This window comes from Aulostomus chinensis, chromosome 10, assembly GCF_037954235.1.
Source record: "Aulostomus chinensis isolate RoL2024-O1b breed Wild chromosome 10, RoL_Achi_v1.0, whole genome shotgun sequence".
Lineage (NCBI taxonomy): Eukaryota > Metazoa > Chordata > Actinopteri > Syngnathiformes > Aulostomidae > Aulostomus > Aulostomus chinensis.
The window spans coordinates 4,926,680-4,942,952 of record NC_141329.1 but is presented as its reverse complement, the minus strand read 5'-3'; the positions used below and the strand labels follow the sequence as shown (position 1 = coordinate 4,942,952).

The following is a 16,273-nucleotide window of genomic DNA, read 5'->3' as shown; positions in this document are numbered from 1 at the left end:
AACAAAGACTCAAGATTACATCAATGTGTCTTTTAAAACTTTATTAACAGACATGTAAAACACAAATAAAAACAGGACAAAGTTTTACAACAGTAAAAGGTGTTAAAATTTAAAGCACAATGAAGTGGAACTGGAGATGATTGGGACCGGTCCTCACACCTTCATCCTGCTCATCATCTGCGAGATAGACGATATCAAAAATTACATTTAAGCTGAGAAGACAGACAGATGAAGACAATTACTTTCTATTACTTTCAAAGAAAAGACAGAAATGTGTGTACACCATTTATAGGGATATTAAAAAAAACAAAAAACAAAACACACCCACACAAAAGGTCAATGTCTGTGAGAGCCAACCACCAGCAACAAGTGTGAAGGCAGAAACCACCATGATAAAGTTAAATTTATCAATATTGACCTGATCGTTCCTCCTGCAAGGTTGTCTTCATTGACAGACACTCTTCTGAAAACAGCATTCAAACCAAGTTGTTATAGAATTTCATGACAAAGCTTCAAACAGCTTTCTTGTATTTTAGAAAGGTCTTTATTCAGCTAGGATCATTTTTGAGGCAAGCTATGGTTTGTGACTTTTTTTGTGAACCATCTTGAAAAGTTTCAAATAACTGATCCCTTTAAAACTGTTTGAAAGTGTGTGTTTAGCTGGATTAATGAAAAACTGGTATTTCCCCTGATGACTTTTTGATCAGTAGATCCTGCAGGGAACTATCATCCAGTGTTAATGTGAGGGGTCGATTAAGGTATTAGCTGATTTTAGCTGTGTATCTTGGGGTGTTCCAATGGTTGTGTGTGTGTTCCTTTATGTTTCTCCACAAGCAAACACACTCGCATACTATTGTGGCTCCATATTAGTGAAAGCATGACTGTTCAGTCTGTGGCAACACTGAAAAGCTGCAATAAGTTCAAGTAATTAAAGACTCATGCATGCTGAACTTTAGATATGGATCGGACCTTCTGTCTGCACTTGTGCACAAATATGGACAAAATGAATGCAGTTACCAGAAAGCTTACAGACAGATACCAAACTCTGATAAACTGTCTAAACTTTTTAAGGAGAGTTTGTGTGAGTTAGTGTGAAATTATGGACATATTTATGATTGTGACTTGGATAGCTGCAAAAGGGAAGATTAGGTCCATGCAAGAACTTGAGCTGCCCTCTAGTGGATGTATTGCATAACAGCAAAAGTTAACAGGCATGGAGGTTTGTTAGAAATGGATGTTTTGGGGTTTGTTTGTTTTTTTAGGAAAGGCTGTCTGAATGGGCCTTGATAGAGATTCAACGTCAGCCTCCCTCTTGCTCTTTAATTGAGCAGATTTCTGCTGCCTTAACACTAAATAACAAGCAGCATTAAAAAAATTTGGAAGAAAAGTGTGTGTTCACCTTGCGAGCACTCGCCGTCAACCCTGGCGACTTTGCAGTCCTGCTTGAGACTTGAGGAGTCTTCCTCTGGTCCTTTGTTGTCACCAGGGGAGACTTGCCACTCCTTCCTGCTCGTTCCATACCAGGACGAGAGCTCCCCGAGGGCAGATTTTCCTTCCGCGCCTTGATGTGAGCAGGTGACATCTTTGAATTTTTGCCAGGGGATTTCCGGGTGGAGCTGCGTAGTTTGTTCAGGCCTTTCTTTAAGTAGTTGTTGTGTTTAGGGGTGTTATCAATAGAGAACATCATGGACTGCCTCCGTTCACCCTGAAAACAACAACAACAACAACAATAATAAAGGGGATTTTAGAAAAGCAGGCAAAGCAGAAAAAGTACAATTTGCTGCATTCAACATCGCTGCATTCAATATTCAATAGAGAAACTTTTCACAGAAAAAGAATTACCCAGGAAAGAAATTTCAAACTTACAGGACTGAGGACAGGGTGAATTTGAGAGTTTGAAGGTCCACTGTTCACGTTCTTGTTTTTGGGAGTGAGAGGACGGGGGAAACAACTGGCCTTTACCTTTTTCTGTCAGATGGAAATTTAAGAAATTTAGGGAAAGGAAAACTAGAATAATGAGTTACAAAAGGCGTACATAAATGACCTTAAATGAGTAAACCTTTCAATAGAAAAAAAAAAACAACTGATGATGTGGTACTAGGATAAACCAACCTCAGGCGAACTTTGGTGTACGGACAACGTAGACCCAGAGCGCTTTGTACATTTGGGACTTCTCAGCTGAGAGGAGCTGACTGTTTTGGAGGGCAACTGGCCTGGCATCAAGGACATACGGTGAGAACGGGTACCGGCTGCCGGACCAGATTGTCCCATCATGAGGGAGAGGCGATGGGATGTGAGTGAGTCGTGTAGCTGGCCTGGCATCACAGATGCTCGACGAATCGTCTCTGTTGGGTCGCCAGTACGTAGCTCTTCATCTGTGAACATGAATGCACTGTTGCAGCCAGTCTAGAGCAAGAAAGAAGAGCTTTGGTAAGTAGTTGAAGTATAAAGAGAGTCAATTTTAAGGTAAACATTTTACAGCTGCAAACAGAAATCTGCAAAGTTTAGAAAAGAGCTTTCAGCAAATCCATGACTTGTTGCCAATACATTTTTTCTTCCATTGCCACTTTTGCAGTGATGACTGATGTTACATTTTTGGTTGGATTCATCATCAATCATTTGTGCAATGTCATAATTTATTCATCACTATGGACAACTAATAATAAAGCATATTGTTAATTTAATCTTCACCTGTTACATCCACTAACCTCAGACTCCAGGGGGTAACTGCTCTTTAAATGAGGAAGGCAGGCTTTGTTCCTGGCCTGGAGCTCAGCAATCCTCATCCAATCTTCTGGGGCACCATCTGGCTCGTTCTCTTCACCAACACAGAATGTACCACTGGCTACGGACAAAGATTTAGAAAGACAAAATAAGCAAGCGTGACAAATATTAAGTCATCGTTGCCGTTTAGCAACGTTATCATGAGTCACTGGAGCTGCAAGGTAATGGAGTGCAGCAGTGATGATATCTTTTAGTTTTCAGAGGTTAGAATCACAACGGATACCCTCCACTAAAAAGAATTTTTACTTTCAATTTTGTAATGTTCCTTAAAGTAAGGTCTGCAGCACATATTGTTTTGCAAGATAATCAAGAATTATAAGTTGCAAGTTAATGTTATGCTATAACGGACTACACCACAGGTACATGACTTTGACTTCACCACAAATTGATTAATGGTTCTTTTGCTCTCGGCATGATGTCGTGTCACGTTAAAAAAATGTCATTTTTTAAGAATGCATATGCTTCAAAATAGCCATGTGCCATGTTTATGGACATTTTACACTCTACAGCAAAATGTCAAAAAATTCTTTATTAATGGACCATATTTCAGGCATTAAACCTAAATCCCACCTCAAAAAAATCCCAACGACTGAGTCAAGGAAACCATACAAACATCAAAATTCTACATAGCACAAGTGAGATGGAAACATAAATGAATTCATTCCCATATGCCCACATCAATTTCAAAATGAAGCAGGGGCACTTTGTCTATCTCTATGAACCAGCCAGAAACAGCCTGACCTTTTACTTTATTTTGTGTCCTTCTGCACAACCATGGGATTAAGCTAAGTTTCTACTTACTCTGTGAATGGATGGTGCTCCTGCGATACCCTGGTAGACCTATGAGCTGGTCGCTGGCAGCTCCGGTCTTTCTGGCAGGTGTATCAAAAAGTTCCATCGATAAAGGCTTTGCTGTGTGGGCGCTGGAGAGATTTGGTTGTGAACGAGCTGAGGCCAGACTGTAGAAAGTCTCATTGTCTTCACTGGAGCCAGGAGTTTTCTACAAATGACAGTTCAAAAACGATTTAGCTAAAAATCAACATTTTAATTACAATGGGTTTGTGCCACTACTTGGGAGATAGCATATTGACTGAAAAAACTGGATTTGCCTGTTTGAACCCGTTTTCACATTTTTAGAGCAGTGCTGCTTACAACCTGAGAGGTGCACAGCTACAAATATATAGTTCAAACAATTGCTTTTGTGGACAGAACTGCAAGGACAACAACAAACATCCAAAGGAGAGGGACAAAACGAGTGACGACCCAAGCTTGCATGCTTTAGCTTATGCAATAGAAACGGTATCCAACTAAACATGCAAAAGTGTGCTGATGAATTTCCTCCACCTTAGTCAGGGTGATGTTTATGACCTGTGTGGTCCTACGCCGTTTTACAGATGATGTTGGATTTTTATGGGCTGAATCCAGTTCCATGTTGTGCTCTATGGTGGTCCTAGGGGGGAGCACACAGAAAAAAAGCCACGGCATTTAGCAAACTTTAAGATAAAAATCACATTATCTGTAATGCCTGTCACTCTCTCTTAAAGTAAACACTTTTCTTTTCTTTTTTTCAAAGGCGATTATTCTGTAAAAATGGTGAGATTGTGACAACTGTGGTATACCTGTGTCTGCTAGTTATAGGTGTGAAGTACAGAGTCTCCAACGACTCCGCTTTTAGACCACGGCATTTGGCTGCGAGTCGCTCAGAACTGCGAACAAGCGGTGTGCTTGATTCATCAGGTGCTGAGAGTTTCCTGTCAATTGGGAAGAGAAGAGTTTGTCATTTGACAAAAAGACTTCCACAAAAATCTTTACAAAATATTCCCACAAATGCCTAAATTAAAGATTTTATGCATCACTTAATTTCAAGTTACTTTATGCAACGAATCTGTTTTGAGAGTGAAAGAAAAAAATAACTTATTGGGACTACAGGAAGTAGATGTTTTGGCTGGCAATGTGTAGTTTTAGTTTGAGAATAAATAAATAAATAAATAAAATGTGTGAAAAATGTTAATATGTGTTTTACTTGAGCTCTTCCTACAGCACTTACAATCATCATTTGAAGTGTAAATTCCTAAACAAATCAGTGTTAAGTACTTTGAAGCCATTTGTGTTGTGGAGCTCTTTTCACATGAAACATTATCATGTGTTAGTTTTCATACAGAAGAAAAATTTGAATTCCAACAAAAACCTTGACACTTCAGGTTGTATGTCCTGGAGTAAATTAAATACATTTCCACCAAAAGCAGGATGGACACTTCTCTCAGAATGAAGTTGTAGCCTTGCAAATGGTGTCAAGGTAAAAACCCCATTCTTTACAACATGATACTAGAAACTAAATTAAAAACTGACTAATGGCGCATTACCTTAAGATGTCTTTTCAAGGTCCAAAGTCTTAGTGTTTCTTCATACTACAGTCAGTTCCGTCACATAATGCGATGCAACCCTTAAAGACTGAATGACGCAAATCTGGGAGGTGCCTTACCGAGTAGTGTTCAGAGAGTCCTCCAGAGAGCTCTGGTCCAGACTGTCAGAGCTCATGGTTCTCTTCACCTGGACTTTAGTGTGAACACCCTGGCTTGCCTTGGGAACCTCCAAGTAGCGTGACTCCGATACACCTGCTTCATTACCATGAATTCTATTCTGCTGCCGCAGATTATGGTCAGCAAAGGCCAACTAAAGACAAACAGATAGAAGTTATAGTGGAATGCTGCATAGGGATTTAACCTTGACAGATTCTAGTTTTGCACCCACTGAAAATAGAAAACACACACAAGTATAATCTTAATGAGTGTGCGGCTCATGCATCAAAAACACACTAACTACCTGTGCCTCCAAACTGGCCACCTTGTTCAAAAGGGTTTTCTCCATGTTTTGGGCCTTGTCCAAATCCAGCTGAAGAAGCTTGTTTTCCACAGCAGCAGCCTTCATTTCACGCTCTCTCACCTCCAAGGAATGCTTGAGGACAGCCACCTCCTCTTGAGTATCGTGTAGAAGCTGCTTCTTGTCATTGTAATGACTAACGGCCTTCTCCATCTGTGGTATTATGAAAATGTTAGTCCGAATACATTGATCTTACTATTTCTGATGGAAAAGAAATGTTATTGACAGATATTCAATAGTGAAACTCAGTTGTGTTGTGCTCTGGGAATTTTTGGGGGTCACACAAACCTGGGCCTTGTAGTGTTCTGCAGCCTCCGACTTCGCTGCGAGCTGCTCCTGTAGGTCTTTCCTTAGCTGCTCACGCTCTTTATATTTTTCAATCTCTTTTACGAGTGTTTCTTTCTCCAGTTTCATTAATTCAAGCTTATGTTGTAGCACAGATTCCAGCTTACGGGAAGCCTCATTCTCCCTCTCCATGGCCTGCCTGGTTTGAACAAGTCTCTCCCTTTCCAGAACCAAAGTTTCAACTTCTTTCTCCAGAGCTTTCTGATCCTTTTCTGTCTGAAGAATCTGCGCCATCAGTACGTCCTTTTCTTGGAGAAGGGCCTCTTTTTCCCTGGTTGTGGCCACATGAAGCTCCTGGTCAGCAACTTTCTGTCTGAAGGCTGCAGCTTGCGTGTTTTTGTGTTGGTTCAGTTCTGCATTCACTGAAGTGAGCTCTTTCTGAAGGAGCTCAGTCTGCTGAGCAGATGCATGCTGCGCTTCAAGCAAAAGCTTCTCTTTTTCCAAAAGTTTAACACAAACATTTTCTAACTGCCCTTTAAGATCCTGGATCTCATGCTGAAGAGCATCTATTTGTTTGGAGGTGTCCAGCTGTAGCTCAGACAACATTTTAGCATTAGTTTCAGCCTCCACTTTTGCGTTTTGAAGCAAGTTAGCTTGGGCAGCAACCTCTTTTTCAAGGGTACTGAGCTTATGCTCTTTTTCCCCAGTTAGGACGCTCATTGCCGACAAGTCTTTCCGGAGATTCTCATTGTCCCTCTCCATGGCCTGCTTGGTTTGATCGAGTCGCTCCCTCTCTAGGACCAAAGATTCAACTTGTTTCTCCAAAGCTTTCTGATCCTTCTCTGCCTTAAGTATTTTGGTTGTCAGTCCTTCCTTTTCTTGGAGAAGGGCCTCTTTTTCCCTTGTTGTGGCCACATGAAGCTCCTGGTCAGCTTCTTTCTGTCTGAGGGCAGCAGCTTGTGTGTCTTTGTGTTGGTTCAGTTCTGCATGCACTGAGGTGAGCTCTTTCTGAAGGAGCTCAGTCTGCTGTGCAGACGCTTGTTGAGTTTCAAGTAACAGCTTCTCTTTAGCTGTAAGTTTTACAGTAATGCTTCCTAACTGCCCTTTAAGATCCTGGATCTCATGCTGAAGAGCATCCATTTGTTTGGAGGTGTCCAGCTGTAACTCAGACAACATCTTAGCATTAGTTTCAGCCTTCTCTTTTGCATTTTGAAGCAAGTTAGCTTGGGAAGCAACCTCTTTTTGGAGGGTACTGAGGTTTTGGTCTTTTTCAGATATCAGGGTTTTCATTGCTGACAAGTCTGTACAGAGATTCTGGATCTCTGTCTCCAGGGCCTGCTTCGTTTGATCAAGTCCTTCCTTCTCCAATGCAAAAGATTCAACTTGTTTCTGCAGAATCTTCTGATCCTTGTCTGCCTGAATTATCTGCGCCATCAGTACCTCCTTTTCTTGGAAAAGGGCCTCTTTTTCCCTTTTTGTGGCCACATGAAGCTCCAGGTCAGTTTCTTTCTGTCTGAGGGCTGCAGCTTGTATGTCTTTGTTTAGGTTCAACTCTACATTCATTGAGGTGAGCTCTTTCTGAAGGAGCTCAGTCTGCTGAGCAGATGCCTGTTGAGTTTCAATTAACAGCTTCTCTTTACCTGAAAGTTTAATAGAAATGCTTTCTAACTGCCCTTTAAGATCCTGGATCTCATGCTGAAGAGCATCCATTTGTTTGGAGGTGTCCAGCTGTAACTCAGACAACATTTTAGCATTAGTTTCAGCCTCCTCTTTTGCATTTTGAAGCAAGTTAGCTTGGGAAGCAACCTTTTTTTCAAGGGTACCGAGGTTTTCGTCTTTTTCAGATATAAGGTTGTTTATCACTGACAAGTCTCTACAGAGGTTCTGATTCTCTTTCTCCATGGCCTGCTTCGTTTGATCAAGTTGCTCCATATCAAGGACCAAAGATTCAACTTGTTTCTCCAGAACATTCTTATCCTTTTCTGCTTGAAATATCTGGGCCGTCAGTACCTCCTTTTCTTGGAGAAGGGCCTCCTTTTCCCCGATTGTTACCACATGAAGCTCCTGATCAGCTTCTCTCTGTCTGACAGCTGCAGCTTGTGTGTCTTTGTTTAAGTTCAGTTCTGCATGCACTGAGGTGAGCTCTTTCTGAAGGAGCTCAGTCTGCTGAGCAGATGCCTGTTGAGTTTCAATTAACAGCTTCTCTTTAGCTGAAAGTAATACAGAAATGCTTTCTAATTGTCCTTTAAGATCCTGGATCTCATGCTGAAGTGCATCAATTTGTTTGGAGGTCTCCAGCTGTAACTCAGACACCATTTTAGCATTAGTTTCAGCCTCCTCTTTTGCATTTTGAAGCAAGTTAGCTTGGGAAGCAACCTCATTTTCGAGGGTACTGAGGTTTTGCTCTTTTTCAGCTATAAGGATGTTCATTGCTGACAAGTCTCTACAGAGGTTCTGATTCTCTTTCTCCATGGCCTGCTTTGTTTGATCAAGTTGTTCCATATCAAGGACCAAAGATTCAACTTGTTTCTCCAGAACATTCTTATCCTTTTCTGCTTGAAATATCTGGGCCGTCAGTACCTCCTTTTCTTGGAGAAGGGCCTCCTTTTCCCTGATTGTAGACACATGAAGCTCCTGATCAGCTTCTCTCTGTCTGAGGGCAGCAGCTTGTGTGTCTATTTGTTGGTTTAATTGTGTATTCACTGAGGTGAGCTCTTTCTGGAGGAGCTCAGTCTGATGAGCAGATGCCTTTTGAGTTTCAAGTAACAGGTTCTCTTTCGCTGTAAGTTTTACAGTAATGCTTTCTAACTGCCCTTTCAGGTCCTGGATCTCATGCTGAAGAGCATCAATTTGTTTTGATGTCTCTACCTTCATCTCAGACAACATTTTTGCATTAGTTTCAGCCTCCTCTTTTGCATTTTGAAGCAAGTTTGCTTGGGTAGCAACCTCATTTTCAAGGGTGCAGAGGTTTTGGTCTTTCTCAGCTGTAAGGCTGTTCATTACTAACAAATCTTTATGGAGATTGTCAAGCTTCTCTTGAGCCTCCAAGAGGAGATTCTCTCGCTCGAATTGAGTTTCTTTGAGCTTTTGAATCTCTTCCTCACACAAGCAAATCTGTTTCTGCAGTATCTGCTCTTGCTTGACTTTCTCTTGTATGCTCAGATGTGCCTCTTGCTGTTGTTGAGCCAACAGATCCTTCTTGGATTGAACATCATCCTCAGCCTTCCTAAGTGAAGAGTCAAGAGCCTTTACCTGTTTCTGTAAACCTTGGATCTCTTGTTGAAGCAAATCTGATTGCTCCAAATTTGCAGTCTTCAGGAGTATAATCTTATCTTCTTTGGTTTGGATCTCCTCTTTCATTTTCCTCACCTCTGCCTCAGAAACTGACAGCTGCTGCTGTAAAAGTTCTTTCTGGTGAGCATTTTCCTGTTCCTGCCTGGTAAGCAGAACCACCTGAGTCTGAACCTTCTCCTCAGCTTTGGAAAGAGAAATACCTGCATCCTCCAGCTGACTTTTCAATAAGCTGATTTCATGCTGTAGAGTGTCTGAATGAATGGAGCCCTCTTCTTTTAATATGGAAAGCTCTTCCTCTTTAGCCTGGATTTGTTCCCGAAGCCCCTTCATCTCCTCTTCGGCAGTTGCTATCAGGTTTTGGAATTTCTTCCTTTCCTGAAAAATCTCCACTTCCTTGTCAGCCAGTAAAGTCTCTTTTGCTAAAAGATCCTTGACTTTTGCTTCAGCCTGGTTAAGGAGATATTCCTTATCTCTATTCAATTCTTTATGATTTTCAATTTCTTTCTCACAAGCAGTAATATGATCCTGAAGTCCAGCAATCTGCTCAGTTTTCTGCTGCTCAACTTGCTCAAGTTGCACCTTGAGATGTTCATTCTCTAGCTGAAAGACAAGAATAAGGTCTTCATTTTTGGAGCATTGTTGCCGAAGGGCCTCTAGCTTTAGAGTCATTTCTTTTTCAAACTCTGCAAGCTGCTGTGTCTTAGCCTGAACTTCATCCTCTGCCTTTTTCAGGGAGTCAAACGAGCTCTCCAGCTTACATTTTAAAGTGTTGATTTCACTCCTCAACATTTCTCTCTGGAAAAGTAAGAAGAGAAAACTATTAAACATCCTCCATACTCCACAATAAGTTTAAAAGATGAGGTTTAAAAAAGAAAAAAAAAAAAAACAAGTACGTCCATGTTATTTTTGATAACAACTGAGATCTTTTACACTTTACCTCCATTACAGGCCACATATTTTCTCCGACTTCCTCCTGAGTGGCGCTGTTTATTTCATCCTCTAAACAGGAAATCTTTCCCTGGAGGATCTGGTTTTGTTCAGTCAGGAGCTCCTGACAAACAAAAAAGCACTGCATTTTAAATCCTTGTTTTTGTGACACCAAAAATCTAGTTAATTAAGCAACCCTGGGAGATCCTTCTTTCATGAAACTCTTTTTGTACAGCATACTGAAGGACACCCACCGCTTTTTAATAACTTCAATTTCAATGAGTGCACCCTCTCCAATTTGAGCATTCAACAGTGTAAGGCAAGGGTAGATGGTACCTTTTCAGCAGTGGCTTGATCCAGTTCAGACTGTAATTGGTCTGTTTTGGTTTTCCAGTCTTCCTGAGCAGATGCCTGTGTTTCCTTCAGCCTGCTAATTTCATCCTTGAAGATGGCCAACTGGGAACATATTGCTCTCACCTGTGAAAATATTCAAAAGGAAGCCTTGATGATCAATGTCATGCATTTGATCAACGATGATACATATAATGTGAAAACAGTTGCCGCAAGTAGCTTATTTTCAGGTGAAGGTTGTTTACTCAAGTGAAACCATAAACAAAAGTCCTTCTTGATATGATGGCAGAGGAATGTGGCATGCATGTAAGTACCTGAGATGAAAGCACACCATTTTCTTCGGTCAGTTCATCCACTTTGCGCTCCATAAGTGAAGAGTTACCTTTGAAATCTTTATTTTGTCTTAAAATCTCATCAAAACGCATTTGTAACCTAAGATTGAAAAAAGGAGAGGAAAGATAAGGGTGATAAATATGAAATTTTCTATTACAAGAAACTGGCACTGAAATAGAGAATAAAATATCTGAAATTGTTGCTCAGAACTTGCTAAAGCCTGAATGAGACACACTTAACATAAGAAGAGACTGCCTTGTGCATCCTAGAAGAAAAATAAGTTGATAACATTACTCTGAGGGGGAAAAAAACAAGTAAATGTTTCAGCCTGTCAAAGAAAATGTGTATAATGGCCAGTTTCCACATTTACCGGTTAGGTTAAAGCACAAGCACAATGTGCACTTAAATACAGTCTTCAGGTTATACGCCCACATGAGATCAGCCCAGAACTGATCGACTCACACTGAACAGGTCTGGGATTTTAACACCTCTCTTATTTTTAGGAGTTATAGCAAACTATGTTCAGCCGTGTATGTTGGAGGCGGGGGTTATTTTCATGCACAAGTCTTACATGTTGTTTTTGGTCTCAAGTTTGTTGATTTGTTCTCTAGCAACTTGCTCCCGATCACCTTGCTCTTCTTTCAGCTTGTCCAAACGATACTGCAGCTGGTTAATATGAGATTCTGAAGAAAACAAGTGATGGTCAATGATTTTTTTTTCTTTTAAGAACAAACGAAAAGGCAGGCAATAGCACGACTCACACACCCAGTGACCTCCAATATAACCTTTCAGTGGTACAACAGACCTCACCATTACAACTGATGCCAAAGAAGCAGAGGCAATGACAGCCCCACTTTTGGCCTTTTTAATCATCAACCTAAAACAAAAGTTTGTATCAAATCACAGACTTGTGGTACCTCTCTGTGCAATAAGTGCCATCTTGCTGGCCAGCTCCCTCTCCAAACCATCTCTGTAGTCTCTCTCCTTGATCATTTGTCGCTGCATCTTCCTCATCTGAAATTTGGGTGTGTTCATAATATCCTGCAGAGGAGATTTGCTGTAGAGATAAAAGCAAATAAGGAGATGAATATAACTGAAACAAACTGACTCAATATGGACTCTTGCATATAGCAAAGAGAGAAACTTATGGCATACGATTAAGTTTGCAATTTTTGTCGGTGAAAGGAAGTAACATCATATCAAAGGACATCTGACTTAATTCCTAGACAGCAATTAACACTTTAATGAAAAGTTAAACCACATTTTATTTGCAAGGAATAAAAAGATGTTTTTAAAGAATTGTGTGAGGGAGAAAATCTTTTAATAGGGACATAGAGAAAAGCAAGCTGAAAATTTCTGGTAAAAAGATTCAACATTATATGCTGCATTGCATCGTCCTGTAATGCAGCAGGAATCTAACATACTTACTGGTAGGTGAACATTTCAGGAACATTGTTTAAGTATGGAGTTAAAAATGTCTCAAATGTCTGCATTAAAAAAAACCAACTTCAATTGATATTTTAACCAAAAAGTGTAATGAGCCTAATGGAGGCCAACTACCAGCAGCAGCAAAACTAAGCCATGCCTTCTTTATCCATCTGCGTGCTCAGTAAATCACAAACACTTTGATTTCAGTTAAATATAGAAAGAAGACTACGGTACTTCTAAATTGACACATGAATTAATGCTTGAGCCTTCAGTTAAACTCATTCAAGCGCTTACTGAACAAAGCTGCGGTGAAGTATACTTCAATCTAATCTAATCACGATGATAAATAGCATTACATTGAATCCACAAAAGATACCTGACAGAGGAAGAAGCCACTGTTTGCATATCAACAAAGTTGATTTTCCGTGTACGGTGAAACACAGGAGACTCGTCATCTGAGAGTGAGGTGACCGATGACACCGTGGAGGAAGAGATGGAGGCTGAATGCTCCAACATTTCTCGGGAGACAGGCAAATCTGCAGTTTTAGTGAGATAATTCTTACAAATGAGAATCAGAGCACCGAAAAAAAACAATGCTAATGACACTGGAGTTAATCTCCTTGTGATAAACTGGAGATTGAAAAATAGTCAAATCGCTGAATTTGTGACTTACATTTCTTTATCAAGTAGGTGTCAATCCCACTGTTCAGATAAACACAGCCTTCACTCTCCATTACATAAGAACTCGTCAGATTTGCAATCTCTCTCTGAGGAACAAGAGAGGAGTTAAATTATAATGAGTCACAATATGCAAGAAAAGCACAACACATAGTATCTAGAATGAAGCTAGAGAGATATTTCAATGGTGAACCAAGGATAGCAAGTACAGGGTTCCTACAGGTTCAAACAAGTTAAATCTAACACTTCTTTAGAAGCCCAAAAATTCTGATGATCAACTATACGACCCAACAAGAACCCCACCAGTAGTCAAACAACAAAAACAGCCCCCTGCTTACCTCCACATCACATTCCAAAATGTTGAGTGTAGCTTTGTCATTCATCATGTCATGGTATACAAGCAACAGGAGCACCTGGTGATGTCACAGAGACAAAGTCAGAATGGGATTTGATGGCGTGAGTATATTTTAAAACCCATGGATTTTAAGTAATGTTCGGTTTTCCTCAGGAAGTATAACTGGCACAAGTCAGTGGCAGTGTAAATTCGCCTTACCTTCCCAATTTCTACGGTTAGGTTAATGCCAGCTCTGATGTTGTCCCAGAATAATGAAATGCCTTTGGTTGAACTAAATCTGCAATCCCCTAATAAAAAAATAAAGAGACACATGTTGGTTTTGTTTTGTTTTTAAAGGGACTCCAAACAATTAACATCTGCAGCTTGTAGTCAAACATGCAAATAAATTTTACATTTCCAACCTGGAGACACAGGAGATCAATGCCTTTCATTTAGAAATAACTTTCCTATTACTATAGACACAATCTCTAAAACATCCATCCATCCATTGTCTTCCGCTTATTCCTATCAAGGATCGCAGGGGGGCTGGAGCCTATCCCAGCTTCAACGGGCGAGAGGCGGTCAGTCCATCGCAGGGCCAACACATAGAGACAAACAATCATTCGCGCTCACATTCATACCTACGGTCAATTTAGAGTATTCAATTAGCCCCGTCCCCAATTGCATGTCTTTGGATGGTGGGAAGAAGCCGGAGTACCAGGGAGAACCCACGCAGGCACAGGGAGAACATGCAGACTCCACACAGAAAGATCCCGTGCTCGAGCCGGGACTCGAACCCGAAACCTGTGAGGCGACAGTGCTAACCACTGCACCACCGTGCAGCCCATCTCCAAAAACACTGTTTCGTTAAACATGATAAATAAGTGAATGTGGTTTGATAAAAAATAAAACTTAAGAGCAGATTTTTCTCAGTCGATCTCAACTGTACCACATCCACTCTTGCCTCCTTCACACATGCAACCTCTCCCAGAAGCAAAGCACTTCCTCAACAGAAGGCTGGGAAAGCAGGATCACAACAGGACACCTTGCCACACCCACAACAGAGATTGCCATAAACTGATACTGAACAAGCAAACAAAAGAAATGTTCTGTGAATACTTGTAGTTGCTCATGGGGCCTGGCAGATATTCTCAGTAATTAACATTGAATAACACAGATAAGACAAAGCATTAAAACCAACACAACAGACTTTTTGATGTGTACAACACCCCAGCAATAAATCCCTTCTTCATAAGGAATAAAATGTTTTTAGCGAATCTTTTTGAGAGAGGAGTTGATTTATGTTAAGTTATGTTGAAGGCTGTAGTTTATGATGCAGTTAAATACACCGGACTATTCTGATGGATGTATCTAATATTTTGCCCATCACATTCACATGAATTAAGCTCCCAGTAAAGGCAGGTTTTTTCAAACAGCACTGCTAATTACAGCCTTAAAAATAGCTCATGTTTAATTTTTTAACATGATTGTAATTAAAATGAATATAAATCTAGTATTACAATCCTCATGAGGTGAGGATTCACTGCAGGGCTGATGTATTACACGCAGCAAAAAACCTGTTGGTGATTTTACAGCTTTGGGTGATCAGTGTATGTGAAAAGATTTACATTAAAGAGGTTTTTTTTAAGCAAATTATCCAGATTTTTAAAAGGTATTCTAGCCTCATGCATTACTTCAAAACTTCTCCAAGTCTGGAAATTTATTCTTTCATATTCCATGACTTTTCTATGTGATAAATACAGCATTACCCTCAACACATTGAACTTGTGTGCCAGTTTTATCACTGCTTACTCATTAATTAACTGACCAGACACACTGCCTCTCTTGAGATTAACTGACTGTAAACAGGGAGGCTGGGCGCTAGCCCCATGGCAAAATATGACAGCTTCAGTATCAGATGAAACAATTCAGCATATCAAAACATTAAAGATGCAATCTGGATTATATTAAAAATACACTTCAAAATATAGGTCTAAAAATATGTTTACAACTCACTCTCCAGAAATTCTGAGATGAGCTTGAACCGGTCCTCAATGTTATCAGCTACAAAAGGGTTGGCCTCCTTTTTCCTGAAAGGACAAAGTTATACTAAAGTGTATTTCCAGAGAATAAAGACAACGAACAGAAAAGCCAAGTTTAGCTCAGGGGGTCATTGACCTTCCCTTGTGTACAAAGTTCCTCAACAATATTAACTACTCACAGCATGTAAACAACTTGAAGCAAGCGTGTCCCATCTTGTAAATCCTCGATATTTAGTTCTCGATCGGTCAATTTTAAGCTGTTGACCTGTAAATGCATATATTTAAGAGATGGTTACGTAATGGTATTTTTTTTCAAACTAGCATTCCTAAAGCTAACCTATCTATAATTAACTTTAAAAACAATCTTTAAAAAATACGGAATACCAACAACTTACCCAGCTGAGAAGGGCCCTGACGCCCAGATTCATGGACATCTTGTCTGACTCTTTATCTCATAGGGATTTCAAACTGAAAGCTAAAAATAAATAAATAAATGAGAAGATGTTCGCGTCATTTATCCAGTAAACGCCACATTTCACCCACGACGAGTTTGGCTGCTGAAGCTAACCGTCTGATCGCTAACCTGCTATTAGCTTAGTTGTGATCCGCGTTAACCTGGTATTCGTTGACTACCGAATGATAATGTCTAAAAAACGTTGCTTTATCGTAGCGACTTACCACGTAGCTCTAACTAAAGTAGCCTCTTGCTTTGAATGTGTGTCGTTTTATTCTGACACACAGTCGTTCGACAAATTCAAAAACTGTACCTACAGATTGAACCAGCCAATCCGTTTTCACAAATCGGTGCGTCTGAGATTCCGCGAAGTTGATTGGTGTAGAGGCCGGAAGTAAACATATCACCGGACCTGTTCTCTCTACCGGAGCATCCAGTCCGCGGGTAGGCGGGGGAAATTTTCGAATTCATTCTTTGGCATTG

General features: G+C 40.4%; 1 protein-coding gene across 4 annotated transcripts; it reads right to left on the bottom strand.

Annotated features, from left to right (window-relative positions):
- Positions 1–11: 11 nt before the first annotated feature.
- On the bottom strand, positions 12–16,170 carry LOC147254142 (uncharacterized). Of its 4 annotated transcripts, XM_086215705.1 has the most exons (25): positions 16,015–16,170; positions 15,732–15,811; positions 15,516–15,601; positions 15,311–15,384; positions 13,514–13,602; positions 13,299–13,373; positions 12,956–13,049; positions 12,659–12,818; positions 11,772–11,911; positions 11,426–11,537; positions 10,836–10,953; positions 10,507–10,647; positions 10,181–10,294; positions 5,953–10,038; positions 5,608–5,817; positions 5,267–5,457; positions 4,404–4,535; positions 4,129–4,234; positions 3,586–3,784; positions 2,709–2,845; positions 2,113–2,406; positions 1,867–1,968; positions 1,400–1,705; positions 419–463; positions 40–177 (listed from the first exon to the last, which is right to left on the bottom strand). In XM_086215705.1, exons 2-24 carry the CDS (start codon positions 15,768–15,770, stop codon positions 446–448), a joined length of 7,023 nt encoding a protein of 2,340 aa, XP_086071831.1. In that variant the 5' UTR covers positions 15,771–15,811; positions 16,015–16,170; the 3' UTR covers positions 40–177; positions 419–445. The 4 variants fall into 4 exon arrangements, with proteins under 4 accessions (XP_086071828.1, XP_086071830.1, XP_086071829.1 ...); XM_086215702.1 differs by lacking the exon at positions 419–463 and having other exon boundaries at positions 12–177; XM_086215704.1 differs by lacking the exon at positions 419–463 and having other exon boundaries at positions 12–177; positions 16,108–16,126.
- Positions 16,171–16,273: the final 103 nt, after the last annotated feature.